The sequence below is a fragment of the Lichenostomus cassidix genome, chromosome 4 (assembly GCF_008360975.1).
Source record: "Lichenostomus cassidix isolate B80296 chromosome 4, HeHo_3.0, whole genome shotgun sequence".
Taxonomy (NCBI): domain Eukaryota; kingdom Metazoa; phylum Chordata; class Aves; order Passeriformes; family Meliphagidae; genus Lichenostomus; species Lichenostomus cassidix.
Window position 1 is genome coordinate 69,520,286 of NC_139484.1, and position 17,052 is coordinate 69,537,337.

General features: G+C 38.5%; 1 protein-coding gene across 6 annotated transcripts in view; it reads right to left on the minus strand.

Moving 5' to 3' along the window:
- SLC2A9 (solute carrier family 2 member 9) overlaps nt 1–17,052 on the minus strand; it is a 105,167-nt gene that overhangs the window by 39,041 nt on the left and 49,074 nt on the right. For all 6 annotated transcript variants that reach the window (XM_085059813.1, XM_085059814.1, XM_085059812.1 and 3 more), the window contains 3 exons: nt 12,301–12,433; nt 5,021–5,208; nt 292–402 (listed from right to left, as the gene is read on the minus strand). In XM_085059813.1, the coding sequence (XP_084915939.1) occupies nt 292–402; nt 5,021–5,208; nt 12,301–12,433 (432 nt within the window). The remainder of the gene's footprint in view (nt 1–291; nt 403–5,020; nt 5,209–12,300; nt 12,434–17,052) is intronic.

The window sequence follows — 17,052 nt, forward strand, 5'->3', positions numbered from 1 at the left end:
ATTATTTTCCCATGTATCTTAAACAAAGAAGTATGTGTGCAGTATCACAAAGAAGAAAACCTAAGAGGCAGGGACTTTCATATTTCTCTATTTCTACCTGTAAAAAAGATCATAAAATCAATGTCTTTTAATAAAATAAAATTTAAAAAATGATTTAGCCAAAAACAGTTTTGTGGAAATTCACAAACATCATAGAACATACTATTCTTTTCACATTTCAACCTGATCAAGAAAATCAAACCAGTAATTTAAATATCAAGTATGCTAATGGATTTTTATAACCATACTTACAGAAAAAACAGCAGCCAGAGTCTCAACAGCACCAGTACTTAGTGTAACATAAGGAATTGTTTCACGGTTGATCCCAGCTCCACTAAAGATGTTGTTTGTGTAGTACCAGATCTGTATCAGAGAGAATAAAATGAGCTATTATTCTTTATAGATTGAAATACAATATATTGGTATTCACTTCAACCATCTAATTTGCCCGAGGCCAGACTTGCTAAAACTCTGAGCACTCCCAAATGACTGAGTGTGGGACAGGACAGCAAATGAAGGGAAGGTGCAAATTCCAGGTGGATTAGGCACAAGGCTGCTGCAGTTCCACTTGCAGACCTGAGCAGAATTACAAACACCTTTAACTCGATTTAGCTTAATTCACTTTAGGAGTAAATCAAAGAAACTCACTTTAAGCTTGAACACAAGGATACAAATAGGTTCCATGGGGCTGAAAAGCAGGTTCATGTAGCTTTATGGAATACTTCAATAGTGTGCAACAACAGAGGAGAAAACAGGAAAGAGGTGTTGAGAGGCACTGAAGAAGCAGATAGTTTTGGACAGAAGGTGTGAGGTGTATTTCTGCTTTAACCTTACTGGAGTGTGGACATCTGCAGTCAAGCCATCTCTCTGATCTCTCTTTATTATCCACAGAAAACAAAAAAGCTACTTTTAAGATGAGAATTTCTTGGTGAAAGTTAAAAAGCTGTTTTTGGAATGAAATTAATCATAGGCTAGAAATAGCTGTCACTAATGGACAGAAACACAGGTTGTATAGCTTAGAGGAAGTCAATCATATTTGGTCAGTAAAACCATATCCAGCAGTGACAATATCCAGGTAGAGAATATATTGTGGCAACATTCTAAAACAGCAGGTCTGGTAAGCATCAGAGCCCCATTCACATCAACTATCTTCAAAAGCCATATAAGATTTATGTTTGACTCAAGGTGACAGGAAAGGCAAAGATTTTGGCTGCCAAAAGCATGCAAGAAGTGGAGACAAAAGAGAATTGATTTACTAGAGAAAATGAAAAATAGTTGAAACAACTGGTTATCTAAAGAAAATAAAATTCTAAACCACAGGTAATTTATCTGTGACAACAAAACTCAAAGCCCTAGATAATGTTGGCACTGAGCATCAAAGTAGAAATGATATTTTTTCCCATATACTGTCTATGGTACAACCCCTAACAGGGTGTTAAATATGAGCCTAAATATGAGGCTTATCAGATGGATGGAAGTGTTATGATTGCATGAGGAAAACCCTGATGCCTGCCAGCATATTATGCACATGCTACATCTGTTTGTCAAAAACTAACTCAGCAGTTCTGTAAAAAAAAAAATTCTAAATTCCCAACTAGCCCTTCAGCAAAGCTGCTTGTCCCAGGCCAAATAAGGAAATTCAACTCACATTCTAAAAATGACAGAGATATTACAAGTATGCACAATTTAAAAGAGAAGAGGCCAAAGAGCCACTAAAGCAGTTAAGTAGTGAATGAAATTTGCCAAAATGTAGCACGAACATTTCACAACTGGTTTCACAAGAGAGCGTGACAGACCACTAATGGTAAGATTAAAAAACTGGCAGAGCAAAATTCAGGATGAGATTCACAGACTTATTATTCTCTGTAGCAGCACAAAAATAAATTAGGATAAAAATAAATAAGATTTACATTTTTGAAAACAAAAAAGTGAATTTTTTCAGCCTGTGTGCCATTAAAGAGAGAAAAAACATTGGCAAATTCACTAGGCATACTTACCAAGCTAATGATCACTTTTCTAATTTCACTTAAGTTATTTTTCTAACATGGTTTTTGTTAGCTAATGATTTCAACAGCTAACAAAATTAGCTAAAGATTAGATAAGTTTTTGAATGAAAGAGCTGTGGAAAATGGTGCAGAAGGCTCTAAAACTAAAAGGGTAACAGCAGAGTCACAGGCTGTGTGGAGCACTGCACACTCACCCCTTCCTACACTATCTGGTGTTTTGCACACCAGCTGTGAGCTGCACACCATGACAGATCTTTTGCCTAATGAAAACATGTAATTTTCCCCAGATCCATCACCAGCATAATTTTTTCCATTCATAACACAGCCTTAAGGACAGAGCTTTCAGAAGCCTAGGGATCCCACTTTGGGACAGACTCCCTTAAAGCAATATGCAGTACAGTATATTCCTTGATATGAAAAAGGATAAACTTCACCAGTGAAAACTTACTGTAATTTTGTAACTTCTTTAGAACTGAGATAAAATGGTGAAGGTAAATAAATTTATTATGGCTTATATGTATGAGATAAATGTTAACAGAGTAAAAGAGAGTAATACAAAATCATTTATTTATGTCAATTTAGGTCAGACTGTCTGGTATTTTGTTATAATTGAAAACATTTACATGATCATCGCTTCACCACAACTTCTGTTCCATGTGGAAACAAACACATGTACTGTTTTAAAGCAAAACAAGTTTTTATTTGAAGTAAAAGCCTTAGAAGGAAGCAAGTGTTCTTAGATACCAGCAGGATGATTACAGAAGTCTGCCAGTTGGCAATTTCCCTGGAGAACGACCTGAGATTCTCGCCTGAAGGAATCCCAACCTTCCCATATGCCCTGTCCAGATGGTAGTGGTGAAAAGACCAGACTGTCTAACAGGGCACTGCAGACAAAGCAAATGAGTGAGAAGGAGCTTTCCCTGCCAGCCAAACCTGGCTGCTGCTGCCTCACACCCAGCACTTGGTTCAGATGCACTCAGGCAAACCAAGACCCAGGTGCACCAGTACCTGTCACACCTGGACCTGTCCTCCCTTCTTGGAGCTTCAGGCAACTTGAGCAGCATCAGCCAGGAAAGCCAAACAAAAGAGACAAGTTTTTGATGCCTGGTTTCTTAACCAAGTCATCCAGCTATTTCTGTTGACCTCTCTTTTCATTTTCTTGGTTTTACTATTAGCTGTTCCTAACAACTGCTTAAATAATCCATTTCATATCACAATTTTTGTGTGAATAATATTTTTTTTCATGTTTAGTGCATTGCATGGGAGAAGAAACAAAGCAATAATAAAAAACAAAAGGCTTGAAATAGCCAAATCAACACACATGTTTCCTGAGAAAAACAGTGTTTCTGGGGCATATTTTCAGAAAGTGGCCACCCAATGACACTTTTAAATAATTGGCATTTATTTTGGACTGGACATGTCTGACTATCTCCCCACACCCTCACTCAAACCATGGGAGTGTGGCTTTGTTTTGCCACAGAATATTGGACAATTTCTATCAGCTATTAAATATCCTCAAAGTCACAAAACTCTTCCATTTCCCCTGATAGGCAATGTGCTCCGTTATTTGCACAGTCTGTTTATTACTAAAACTGTCATTTTATTTTGCTTACATGTTGATAAATCTTAGGAAGACTGGATGACAAGATAATTCTGGGATTTTTTTCTCAAATGTGTATCCACAATAATGAATAAAATAACCTGTTATTTGCACTGAAAACCTACCCTTAGAAGAAAACACCATTAGAAGAAAAAAATATAAAAATGTTATTATTGTTTACCCCACAGGATGAAAAAAATCTTCTAATTCCCTCCTAGTATTTTGTAAAAAGCTTTTAGATACCAGAGTTTTAATTGCATTAATCTTTTTAATGGTCTTGGACAAATGAGTTTGTATTTGAAGTTTCTAAGCTATAGAGATACCTGAGAGAAGCCTGAGCCAGTGTTCATAGATACCAAAGCACACAGACTTATTAGTCCTGGGGGGAAAATCTAGCTGGAGTGTGCTGCAGAGCACAGTGAGAGTTCCTTGCAGCAGCAAGAATATTGCTTTTCATTTATACAAGCAGGTAATGCCTTTGAACTGTGAAAAACCCCCTTTCCCTTTGAGGTTCTTCATGAGAATATTTGTTTTCTGCAGCTTAAAGCACCCAAGTCAGATGCCACAAGCTGCAGCAAGGGTGGCTCTGGCTGGGTGTAAAGAAAACACTTTTCCCAGTGTAAGGGTGTTAACACCTGGCAGAGGTTGCCCAGGGAGGTTATGGACTCTTCACCCTTGGATATGTTTAAAACTCAAATGCAAAAAGCCCTCAGCAGCCTGAGCCAACCCTGAAGTCAGTCCTGCTCTAGGCAGGGGCTTGGAGCAGGTGGATGGATCTTCCAACCTAAACTGTCCTGTGACTCTCTCATATGGGCTCAGACAGATGCAAAAGGAGACTTCTAATATCCATTAGCCTCGGATGAATTAATAGTCAATCAGATTTGTTATTGACTGTTTTATGTCTTTTTCCTCTTTTGCTTCACTTTCCAACACAGGAACATTGAAGCAACAAAAAAAAATCAAATGTGCAGTGTGACCTCTTAAACTCACTTATACAAAGTTTTGCTGACTTCTCTAAGTACTGAATGGAACCAATCCAACCTGAAATGTCTACTGAAACATTATATCCAGAAACAGAGAATCTGAGCATCAGAAGTGAAGGCTGCACACTCTTTCTTTGCTGTTCTCTTCTACCTTTTCATGTATTCCTTCAAAGTTAACACAACGTGGCTTCCCTAACACTTTTTTTGTTTAAAAACCCTCAGAACAGTACAGAACTCTGTGGATCTTCCCACATGCTGCTGTCACAGAATCATTACCGATAAGAAACAGCCAAAAAGGGAAAGTTGTAGAAGTTGTTGAATGGTCTAGCCCAAACCTGTTACAAGGAAAAGGAGCAGCCCAGGAGGTGCCATGGCTGAGGAGGGACACTCACAGCGTTTAGCCCACAGAGCTGGTAGCAGCCCATGGTGACAACCACGGTCACGATCTGCCATCGCACAGCGCGCAGCCTCAGCAGCTGGAGGATCGACACCAGCTTGGTGTTCCTTTGGACTCGAGACTCTGCCAGGACTTCTTCTATTTCATGAGACACATCGTCTTTCCCAAGGAATCTCTGAAATGCTACAAAGAGAGGACACGTGCTTTAGGCCAGACACTGGGCACTGTGTGCATTTACAATAAACTTGCTTCTTCAAAATGAAGATGTGTGGCACAAACTGGAGACATACATGGGCTGCAACTTAATTATTGTTCTGCCAATGATATCAGTCTGCTCTGGATGTGATTTGGCTAATCCCTGCTATTGGTCTCAGAAACTGCATCAGAAATATAAATTATTTAGTTCCCTGCAAGTTCTCTCCTACATTATTTCATATATAATATAGCCTAAGGTGCAATGCAGAGTGAAAACCATGTGTGACTTGAAAATATTTAATACCAAAGCAGCTCTGAACATTATTTGACTTGGCTACTTCTGCAGCCCAGCAATAGAGCTGACTTCATTGCTGGAGAAAGATTGGATAGAGAAGTAATAGAACGTAAAATTGTATGTAGGTCTGGTAAACCAAGAAAAGGCAGATATTTGAGAGGAATAAGTACTACTTATTCTTCATTTTACCTCCCATTTTTATTAGCATGTAGACAAGAATTCATTTTGTCAAGATGATTAATATTAGAAAGAATTACCCTGAGCAGTTCAAGACTTTATATCTAAATGCTGGAGACATGGGAACAAATTTACATGGCCAATGTAAGCAACCAACCAACCTCATCTCCCCAGAAACACAGCATTTATATTGCACCTTGATAGCTTACTGAAATACCCTTCCACTGTGAATAATACAGGCTTTCCATCCCACACCTCCTTCAAGATACAAACAGATCCCTCCTAATGGGCATGATGTGTCTCCACCAACCTTGTTTTACAGACCCTGTCTATGCAGGTTGATGCTTTTGTCTAAGTCTAATGAACATACCCCAGGGGTTGGCATTTTAAGAGATGTTTAAAATGTTCATCATCTTGGAATGACTGCAGAGAAACAATGACATTACACACACCCCTGCAACAAGGCTTTGAAACCCAGTAGGATGCTAACACTCAAAACCATCCTTTACACAGCAGGTCACTTAAAATTGTCATTTTTATTAAATGAGTAAGTTCATTTTGTTCGCCTAAGAGCCAAATCAATTTTTCTTACCCACAGCTTTGCATAGCACTGGCTATAAATAACATATTTCAGTGTGTTTGCATACCATTGGATCATGAAAAGCACTTGGATGGTCAAGAAAACTAGAGATGTTGACTAGTCATGTCCAATACCTCCAGACTCTGTTTAGATTTTGAAGTTACAAAATTTTATCTTGTGAAAAGGCCAATTAGTGGCATTTCAATGTTGTGAGGGATAGGTCACACAAATGAACTGGTGGCCTCCCCAGAGCATCCCTCTCTGTCACTTTGCTGAATGCACAAGGCAGAGCATTCTGCCTGGCTCCCAGTCTGAAGGTACAGGGAACTAACTTGAGCTCTGGGCCAAGATTTTCTGAGGCACTTAGCACTTCTAATGCATTTTAATGGGCCCTGAATGATTCTGCTTAACAAGAAGGAAACTTTTTTGGAGGAATGAACCACCTCTGGGTGTTGAGTCAATTCATAGCATTCATATATTCTGATAACCAGTTTCTCTCTTGTGAGAGGAGAGGTCAGAATTTTTAAATCTCTCAGAAGCAGCACAAAATTTATCTTTTCACACAGGCTGTACAATCAGAAATGAATTAACAAATTCAGACTGCAGAACTGAAACTTTGACCTGCTCATTTTTGTCCTTTGCCATTGCCCATTTTTAAATAAATAACACTAAACACTCATTTTAATGGGTGTGACATATTCAAAGACAGTGATAAGAAATTAGAACATGCAAAATGCATGCCTATGGTATGTTAAAGTCAATGTCTCATGTTGAAATTAGAATCTCCTCAGTACTATATTCTCATTAACAGAGAAAAATTCAGGTAAAGATGAGAACAACCAGACATATATCACCATAGCCTTCCTTGAAAGGGTTCTCTCAGATTTTTAAGCACCTGGTTTATCAGTGCAGCACCTTTAGGTCAGTGCACAGTTTTCTTTATTTTCCCTGTCCTTAGAATCCTCAGCATTACTTTAGGGCACACAAGTCAAAAATATAGGTGCAGTCAAGTAAAAAGATGGCAATCTGTGTTTTCTGCACAAGGGAGCTTGCTGTATTTCTAGAGGGACCAGGAACTAAAGAACTGCAATTACCAAAATTGCCAAGTACAAGGCAGGAAAAACATAGACATCTGTTTTCTTTTTCTTTCCTCCATGGCATTAAGTAAAAAGATGTAAATGCCACTGGACAACTTTGATGGATACTTAAAATTGCCAAGAAGTCAAGTTAAGAAATTGCTAGCTGTACATGCACAATTTTGAATAGACATCACCCAATCTTCTTGGGAAAACATTTTCCTACTACTCAATGTCTTTATTTTCTTCCATTACCAGTTTTTCAGTACCATAAGAATCCCAATTTTATACATAATTAATGTGGAAATAAATTCTGCATTAGCAGGAAGGTGGGAAAACTTAGAAGTGTTTCAATGTGTGATATTCAATGTATTAGTTTTACATTCTAAATCCCTGCATTACTGGCACTGAGAAGCCCAGCAGTCGTTCCTCTCCTCGCTGCAATGACTCATTTCCCTCCGTGACTGGCTGCTTGTCTGTAGGGAAACCTTATTTTCCTGTAACACTTAAAACCATCTAAGGAGTTGCAGTTCTAGAGACTTTTAAGCCTTTCCAGATTCCTATTTAATTCTCTTGGATCAGAAGGTTATAGAAGCTCATCTTTCAAAAGTTGGAATGCTGCCTTTATAAAAGGAGAAAGAACTGGATGGTTGCAGTCAAGGGGAAAGAAGTCAATAAACCCTTCCATTTGCACCACCAGTTTTTATTCATCTCAGCTAAGTAAAAGTGAAGTATCTGAAAGAGCTTCAAAGATCTGAGAAAACCCAGTTTGGTACCATTTTTAAAACTAATCAGGCCTTTAAATTAACTGAAGATGGACACTCAATGACTCAGCTGTATGGGGAATTACTAATTCTTTTACCACTGCAGTACTTTAGAATTGTGCAAAGAAAGAAATTGTTATCATACAGACAGAATTAGCATGTAAACTTTGAGAAGAAATTTTAAAGGATCAAAATGCTATTGTGTGGTTTACAGAATAAAGCCAGCACCAGGCAAGAGGTGCAGAAAAAGAGAGAAGTGGTCACAGGTAGTTTGGGTTTATCCTTTAGAAATAAAAATAAACATCTGAGATTAAGTTTTACCATAAACCAGCAAGTGTAGTAGTCATGGTTGTCTCTTTCTTTCAAATAAAAATAGTTTATAATGCTTACAGACATACAAAACCCACAGAGAATCAAAAATAAATCATATACGTCCTTGTTGTCAGTCATAATAACTTCATTTTAATCACTGGATTTACAGTAACTTGTTACTGCTGTAACTTTGGGCTCAATAGCTCTCCTGACCATGTGGGTCCCCTGAAGGGCTTGTAAAAAATTAGCTACCTGCTTTTTTAAATCAGGACTGGCCTTGCTCTTTTATCACATGAAAAGCTACTAATCCATCTTTCTAAAAATTTAATTCTACACTTCTAGTTATACTTATTGTAATTTTTTTTCATTACCGTGGGAGTTTTAATGTATGACTGAACATACTAGATGGACAGATTTTGTATGTCACCAACAGGTGTTGCTGTGACATTTTATCCAAGTTGTTTGACCCTTAGGACAAAACAATATTCTTGTTCCCTGGCAAGCTGGAATACCAGCTGAATTCCATTACTGATTTACATGAGCTGCTATTGTAGCTGCATAGAAAATGCAAGGTTCCTCCTTGTAACAGTGCCCTTTAAAAAACAAACCTCAGCTCTCCAACTGGAGGTCTTTATAACCAGTGTTGTCAGTCATAACAAATGTTCCATTTTATCACTACTACTGATTTTATTTATATTACATCATTGAGATACTCTGAGATCAAGGGTGCATTATAGGCAGCAAATGTAAAATCCCTGTCCTACTGTCCTAGAACTTGGATGGTAAACTGTCTAATGAAATTGTAGCAGAAGGTTTTTCTTTTTCTTCCTGTTTCTATCCCTGTCACTCTTCATTCCCACAATCTCCTTCCAAAATCCTTCTCTTCAACCGTTCCTTCTCTTCTCCTCTGCTGTCTGGCCATGATAATGAAGAAGGATCACATCAGTTAAATTTTAGGCATTTTCCTCCCTTTTATTCTTATAAAATGAGAAGAATATTAGTTGTGGGACCTGGGAGAGGAGCTGGGCTGGTTCTGCCCTTGCTTCATTACCAGACTTAGTTTCTTGGCAAAGCAGTTTTACAGATTATGTTGCTGTTCCACTGGACTGTTCTCTCCCCACAGCACACAAATCAGCTCTCCTGCATTCAGCAGGGAGACAGGAATATGAGATATAGTTCAGTTCTGCTCCTGTGCCCCAAAGGAGAGCTTCTCTCATGGTGGTATGGTTTAGGCTTGCACCTGATGCCTCTCTCCTCTAAACCCATTCCTTCATTTTTTCATTGTTTACACAACATGTTTTGGTTTTTCTCCTTCTCTCAGTCTCTTATTTGCCCCTTAAAGACATCTGCCAGAAAAGAGATTGAGTCTGCTTATATTTTGGTATTTATAGTCTGGTTATCTCCTGAGACAGAGAAGAAAAGGAGGGGATGAAGGCAGGGGCAAAACTTTGTGGAAACTCAGTGACCTACATTGTCTCACTGGATATTATTGCTCTAAAACAATTAAGAAGATTAATGTTGTCAGCACCATTTTAGGAGCTTTGACATACATGCACACTTTGGAGTATTTCAAAAAGACTAACCTAGTCATCTGCTTTAAATACAGCAGACCTTTTACAAATTACAGTTTTATATTTCTCTGACAAGGTATAATCCACAGTGAAATACATGTTTGCATGGATAGCCCTGATCCATTAAGGGAAAGAAAAAGGATTAAGTCAGTAGAAAGAGTTGCAAATTTCCAATATTAATATGCAGATTTAAGCTAAGAGGCAAATAATTCAAAAGCATTACTGTAGTCATCATTAAAATTAAGAATTCCTCTTTGTCATTATATGACTTACAAGCAGAAGGGCATTTTAATAAATCACAACTCCTCCAGTCTCCCTAATACTTAGACTTTTCCTCCCCCATTTCTGCTGATAAAATCAGCAGAATATCCAGATGATTTGTCTTGATTGTTGATTCACCCTCCATTTTTGTGAATTCCACTGTAGACTACACTCAAAACGAGTTACACTGTGTACTACAACATACCTCAGAATTGACTCCTTTCTTTTAGAATCAATAAAATCCAAAAGCATATATTGATAAGCAGTTCCTTTGAAAAACTTTTTATATCAGTTATCTCTTTTTTCTCAGAGTATCTAAATTTATAGTCCTTAAGGTGGCTCATGAAAGCCATTTTTGTGTAATCAGCAACCCAACTGCTAAAGCTCATTTCCCCTTCAACAACCAACTCCTGATGCCTTCTACTCCAAAATCTACCTCCAGTGCCTCTGGATTAGACTTCAAATTATTTTCAGCACATGTATGCTGAAAACATCCCAGACTGCAGTTGGCCCATTACCAGCACCAGGAAATGGTGTGAATTTCTAGGGAGGTGGTGTTATTTTACTGCCATTTTTTTACAATTTTCAATCTGTACCTATAAGAGGTCCAGTTTCACTGTCATTGCTAAGGTTTCCAGGTACTGTAGCAGGATTTTCAATAGCTCCTCATAACAAGTGTGACATTATGCAATAACATTGCAGATGCAGACTCTCTGCCAGCCATAGCTCTGGAAATATATCTACAATTTTATCAGGCAGAAAGGAGCCAGTTTAAACTTGGCACCCAAAGGCATGTCTTCCCTGCCCAGCCATGGTGCTGCAGAAGTTTCCACCAAACAGCCAACCCAAGCTGGGTTGGCATCCCTGCTGGGTGCTCTGAGCACAGCTGGCAGGGCAGCCCTTTCCTCCATGGTCCTTGGAAAATGGGTTCTCTGCCTCCTCAGACTCTGCTGACTCTGTGGAGCTAAAAAACTCTCCCCAAAGCCTCGTTGCTTTTGTGATTTTTTTTTTTAAGCATTGAACTGTATCCCTAAATGTCTGAGGCTCCAACATTTATAGAATTCTTCATTCAACACCAAACTGAGACAACATGGGAGTTGTGCCATCATTAGTGTGCCATTTCTCTTTCAGAGGGCTCTCCAGAACAAAAAAGGCTGGTTTTTAATTTCATAATAGAAGAAACAAGATAAAGTTGCATTAATTCCATGCTAAAAGATTATTAAAATTATGTTTCAAGTGTTGATACTTTACAAATAATCTTGCAATCAACTAGTTCATGACTGAAAATGTTAAGGGCTGTATTCAAAGTTTTTAAGAATAATTTGTAAAGCAGTTATGTTTGGTATTTTGGTATTATAATCAGACTCCTTCTTTATACCCTCCTGTATTTAATGTGTCCTTATAATAACAAAACCAAATTTTCAACATTCTCTCAGCTGTATTGGGACCATAGTAAATTTACTGGGGTGGAGAATACAGCAGCTTCTACCACATAAGCAAATTGCTTTATACCTGGAACCTAAAGTAAGAACAAAATATTCTGTGTCTGTGGAGCTGAAGCAATATGGAAGCACTGGAAATTTTCAGTTAAACAGACTTATGGGGTTTTTATAAGATCTACAAAAGGTATTGAGTTACAGAAGCACAGGATCAAACACAGTGACTACTGGGAAAAAAGCAGAAGCAGTGGTTTTATTAGTCAAAGTGCAAAGACTGTGGATAAGGCAGAGTCACAATGACTGAAACCAACTTTTACTTCCAAATGAACCCTGCATAGAGCAGCTGGCACACAACAGCAGGATGATTTGGTTAGGTCTGTATCACCCTGTGTAATGCTATAGAGGTTAGCTTGCTGGAGAATTTAATTTATAAAAACTTCAAAGCTGCAGTTATATTTACACACACAAACAAAAAAGAAAAATTATCGCCAAGAGAGCCTCTCCTATTGGAACATCCTGCTTTTAGTGTGGTATCAGAATCAGGTATCTCCAGCCTGCATGCCTACAGTAAACACCCTTTGTAGCAAGAAAGTAACACATCATACCTTTTTCTGCCTGGCTGGTGTTGTGCTTTTCAAGCAGGAGGTAGCGAGGGCTTTCGGGAAGGAAAGGCAGAATCACGACTTGTACCAGTGATGGAACAATGATTGCTCCGAATAAGAAAGGCCACCGAGACTCCTGCAAATGGATGAAACATGAGTCAGTAATGCTCTAACACAGTGAGACTTGGAAGAAAAATAGCTTTGATGGGGAACACTGTAATTTTTCATCTTTCAAAGCGTTGTGTCCATCTCCAGAGTGATGTGTTCCTCCTGAGCTTGGTAAGCAGTTGGAACACCTCCCATTGAGATCACCTTACTAAAGGGCTAAGTCCCCAAACTATTTTCTGTTGACAGTTTTTATTTGACATTCTTCCTCTTCAGCAAGGCCTAAACCACCATGTGCTGCATGGTATGGGGTGTAATCCGTGCCCCAAACCTGGAATGGGACCCAAGATAACTGAGTAACCCCCAGAAAGAATGGATGGGATATCTCCTAATCAAACTTTGCACTTGCCCTTTTAAGTGAGAGAGGTGTTATTAAAAAATTCTCCTGGGATTGGAAAACAACTTGAAGTGTTTTTTCAAACAATTTAAAGCTTGAGATAATCAGTTATCCTAAGAGCCTGCATTACCATGAAGGCTTCAAGATCCTCTTTCTTCATTCATTTTTTCTACTTTTCAATAAAATTGAGTGGAAAACTTAATGTAATATAGGTGAATCAAAAGTGGTTGATACAGTTTATAAACAAATAACCCTGGATCTTATTGTAAAAACTAGAAAACTAAGGTTAAGACTTTAAAACCAGTCAATAATCACATAATGAATGTGGGTACTGGTTTGTAAAGAATAACAGGAAAACAGGCAGTATAACTTGTCACCTCCCCTCCATATCTGCCTGGAATAATAAACACACATGCTATGTACCATACAAAAAAGTTTATAGTCTGTTAGAATTTTTAGCAACTCTTCCAGACACAAATCTTATTCTTGATCAGCACACCATATTTTCTGCAGTTTTTTTCCCCACAATGTCAAAGACACTTTTAAAGGTAAAAAAGTATTCTTTGAATACTGTTATTATCAACATTTTGCCCACCTATGGAGACTTCCATGGAATAAGCATACAGTCCTTTTAAAGTCTCTTGTACGACTTGTATGGTTTATCTCGTATGATATGTATGGTTTATCAGTTGGTCACATTTATCTCAAATAACTCTTCCAAAAGTGTTATTTTGAAAAAGTTATGAACAAGACTCTGAACTTACCCTTCACAATAAATAATAAACCCTGCTACTACAATGAAAAGTTCTCTATTTTCACCATGTAAGACACCAAGATTCCTTTATTTCATCTGTTAAAGATTTCTGTGTTACTTTTTATCATCTTAACTTCTAAAACATGAAGGTAAACACACATAATATGCTCCCACTTGCCATTTTGGCATGAATTGATCAAAAAGTCACTGAAGCCAGTAGAAACTTGTCCATCCATTTCAAAACATTTCATGTCCATTCAATGTTATGGAGTGAGTGTTCTACTTGCTTTTCTCCTGGTTTATATTATACAATTTTAACAACTTCATCCCGTTACAGGAAAGAAATTGTAGAACTAGAATAAGTTTAAAGGATTCATTAAAATTGCTGGAAATCAGACTGAACTAGACTCTATAAAGAGAACTAACAGAAGCAGGGAAAAGGAGAGTTTCATAACCTCTTTAAGAAGGAATAGAACAATACATATACTGGGACAGTGCTCAGAAGCAGTAATAAGCTAAGGGCAAAAAGTGCAGATGACTTAGAAGACACTTAAAACACCTTGCCCCAATTGTCAGCAGTAAGGAGAAGCACACAGACACTGCTGGGAGAAATGAAAACAACTACATCCCATTTTATCTCAGGAAAAACTTAAAGGAGCATTAAATATTTTAATTACAGGGACCTGATTCATCACCTGCTCAGAACTGGTACAAATAACATGTCAAGATGGTAAAATTTTAATTTTAAACTGTCACATCATGGATATTTGCTTCGGCTGGAGAATGAAAAACCTGGCTTTGATGTATTTACAAAAGACAGTTAAATAGTAGAGCAAGTTTGACAACCACAGATTCATTCAGAGGTTGATATAATAAAGTGCAAAGCTGCAGACAGAAGATTGGGTGGAAGGGAGGGGGATAAAGCATGGCATGGATTTATCAGGACTAAGGTGCACTGGAATGCAGTAAAGAAAATGTTGCCATTTCAGAAATCATCAGCTAAAATGTAGAAAATGGAACTTACTGTAACCATCAAAAGGTGGAAAAGAAAGCAGTGTGGGGAAATGTCAACAGGCACTGCTGACAGCTGAACTATCCATATCAAACTTGATAACCTATTTAAGTACCAGTTATATTTAATATTTTCAGCAATTAGGAAGATTTTGATAAAATGTGAAGACACTCTCAACACAGAACAGGTTAACAATATAAACATAGATACATTTTTAAGGAAGAACTGAATTGTTGACAGCATCATGCAACAGAGGAGGAAAGAAGTGCTCTACTGCCCAGGACATGGACACTCATTTTTGAAAGATCCATTGCAACCAATTAAATATCTCACTATGAGATGGATAACAGGATTGAAAAGACTGAGTAAGGAAACATGCAACTGTGACAGGCTTCACTCACTGTGTTTCTCTCTAAATAATTTCACAGAAACAGAGAAACATAGAATGGTTTGGGTTGGAAGGGATCTCAAAGACCACCTTGTTCTAATCCCCTGCCATGGACAGGGACACTTTCCACTGTCCCAGGTTGCTCTGAGCCCCATCCAGCCTGGACTTGAACTCTCCCAGAGCTGGAGAATCCACAGCTTCTCTGGGCATCTGGTCCAGTGTCTCACCGCTCTCACAGTGAAGGATTTCTTCCTAACATCTATGCTAAACCTCTCATCTTTCAGTTTAATAAATAGATTTTATTTATTTTAAAAGAATAATCTGGACATGGATCCCACTCCCCGTTCCCAACTGAGTATCAAGCACTCCTGCACAGTCAGGCTCCATGTTTGCTCTCTGCCCTGAGTTTGGGTTTCTGTGCAGTGGAGATCCCCATGTCCTGTGGAGCATCCTGACCCCAACTGCTCCTGGGCAAGGTTCCCACATCCTGTCTCCTGTCCATTCTAGAGCCACAGGGTAATGCCCACACCCCGAGCAGCTCCTCCTAAACTCAGCTGGACGTGGGCTAGCACAGGGCACTGCCCAGGGGATCCCAGCCCTGCTCTACATCCCTGTGTAACCACCACACTGCCTCACAGGACTGTCAAGGGCTTGGCTACCTCTACTGCAGGAAATGTGCAGGAGATGGTATGAAAATAAATACTCATTCCCCCTTTTTAACATTCAGTGCACAGGATGAACTGTGATCTCTCAGTGAGCAGGTCTATTTACCAGTCACTATTAAATAGTCATTGTTTAAGTATTAACTCTGGAATTAATCCTTTGGAGACGAATTTGTGATGGGTTTACTACAGCACTGAACAACTTATGAACAGAAATTACCATTTTTTATAATTTTCTTATGTAAAATGACATATTTTTTACCCATTTTGTATGTGGGGAACAAAGAGACAAAAGCCTCTGGTATCCAATGCAAGATACTCAAAATATCCAGGAAAGAGTGATTTGGTAGTCTCTTCTTTTTCATGTTTCTTTAAAAAGTGGGAACACTTTAAACATTTTAGTTTGGCAAAGCATAATCACACACACAGACAAAAAGAATTACATCTAGTCCAATTTTCAGATGCCCTGAAGCATCTTGCCTCACTGTCCTGCTGCAGCTGCAAAAGGATGCAGGTCTCAGTGATTCTCTGTGTCACATCTGCCAGTCCCACAGGGACATCTAAGGTACCACAGGGCATCGAGATGATCCTATGTGATTATATTCAAGCAACTGAATTTTGTCCTCTCTCATAGAGACTTGGCACAAAAAATGCATATCAGAAATATTCCATTTGCCACACAAAAAAAAAAAAAACAAACCAAAAAAAAAGCATCCCTGCTCAGAATAAACTGGATAAATTTACTTAGGCATGCATAAGAGAATGCTGCACAAGTTCAGCATTTCTCTGTTAATCTGCTACCATGCCACATAAAACACTCCTAAAAGTAAAGGACAACCATGCTGGCCTGGGGCCAAGGACTGAAAAAGCACTGAGATGGAACTAATTTCTTAGCATTAGAACTGTCTTTTCTTCCTTTAGTCAAGGGTATGGCACAGTGGTAATGATCACGGGGCAGCTGAGAAAAGAGAACTTCTACATCTCAGGCTTTGGAGCAAGTAAGGTGCAGAAGAGGTGCCTTCCTCCTATCTTCCTTGTACCACTCCAAACATTGCTCTACAACCTCCTCTGGCTGCAGAGGATGCTAATCTCACAGCCACATCCCTCCTGGACACAATTTTCTCTTTGCCTGACCATTTCTGTAACCCACTTTGTCCAAATGTGTTTCAATAACAAAGCTACAAATTGCTTACCTTCCTGCCTAAAACAGAGTCTACCCAGATAATATGTGTATTTCACCTCTGTTCTGCACCCACACAGATGTGCATTTTTACAGGTCACTGCTACAGGTATAGCTCTGACAAGAAGATTACCTAGTATCAGTATCTTCCCAGGAAATAATCAGTACAAAAAGCTACCAGACTCAAGGCTGTACAAGTCTGATGTAAAATTCACAGAAGTCAGCAGGAGATTCTTGTTGCTGAGTAAATGGCCTGT